Below are 807 nucleotides of genomic sequence, written 5' to 3'. Positions count from 1 at the left end.
GGGACCAGTAAGGGACACTGGGAATGGCACTGGGAGCACTGGGAATGCCCGTGGGACCAGTAAGGGATACTGGGAATGGCACTGGTAGCGCTGGGAATGGCACTGGGAACGCTGGGAATGCCCGTGGGACCGGTGAGGGATACTGGAAATGACACTGGGAACACTGGGAATGGCACTGGGAGTGCTGGGAATGCCCGTGGGACCGGTGAGGGACACTAGGAATGACATTGGGAGCACTGGGAATGGGGGGGGACATTGGGAATGGAGGGGGACATTGGGAATGGGGGGGGACACTGGGAATGGACGGGACATGCTGGGAATGGGGGGGGACATTGGAAATGGGAGGGGACACTGGGAATGGGGGGGACACCCTGGAAATGAGGAGGGGGCACCCCTTGGTGTTGGGCACCCCCAGGCTCAGGGGTGACCTGGGGGGGAGTCCCTGGGTGCTGGGGGGGCACCCTGGGAATGGGGGGCACTCCTGGGTGCTGGGGGGGTCTGAGGGTACTGGGGAGGACCCCTGGGAATGGGGGGCACCTCTGGGTGCTGGGGGGGCCCCCCTGGGTGCTGACCCCCCCCTCTCTTTCCCCCCCAGAACGCCCACAAGGTGCCCCCCCCGTGGCTGATCGCGATGCAGCGCTACGGACCCCCCCCCTCCTACCCCAACCTCAAGATCCCGGGGCTCAACTCCCCCATCCCGGAGGTGAGAGAGGGAATTTGGGGGGGTTGGGGGATTTTGGGGGGGGTTGGGGGGTTTGGGGGAGGGTTTTGGGGGGGTTTGGGAGCTCAACTCCCCCATCCCTGAGG

The 807-nt window shown here is 65.6% G+C and overlaps 1 protein-coding gene across 1 annotated transcript in view; it reads left to right on the top strand.

The window, feature by feature from the left end:
- The window catches only part of LOC113980361 (splicing factor 3B subunit 2-like), a gene marked incomplete at both ends in the record, with an annotated part of 5,112 nt that extends 4,387 nt beyond the window's left edge, over positions 1-725 (top strand). Inside the window, one exon of the mRNA XM_027707579.1 lies at positions 596-725. Within this exon, the coding sequence (XP_027563380.1) occupies positions 596-725 (130 nt within the window). The remainder of the gene's footprint in view (positions 1-595) is intronic.
- Between the last annotated feature and the right edge of the window lie 82 nt (positions 726-807).

The sequence above is a fragment of the Neopelma chrysocephalum genome, unplaced genomic scaffold (assembly GCF_003984885.1).
Source record: "Neopelma chrysocephalum unplaced genomic scaffold, ASM398488v2 Primary Assembly neopelma1_93856, whole genome shotgun sequence".
In the NCBI taxonomy this organism is placed as follows: Eukaryota; Metazoa; Chordata; class Aves; order Passeriformes; family Pipridae; genus Neopelma; species Neopelma chrysocephalum.
This window is presented reverse-complemented; position numbering and strand designations above follow the sequence as displayed.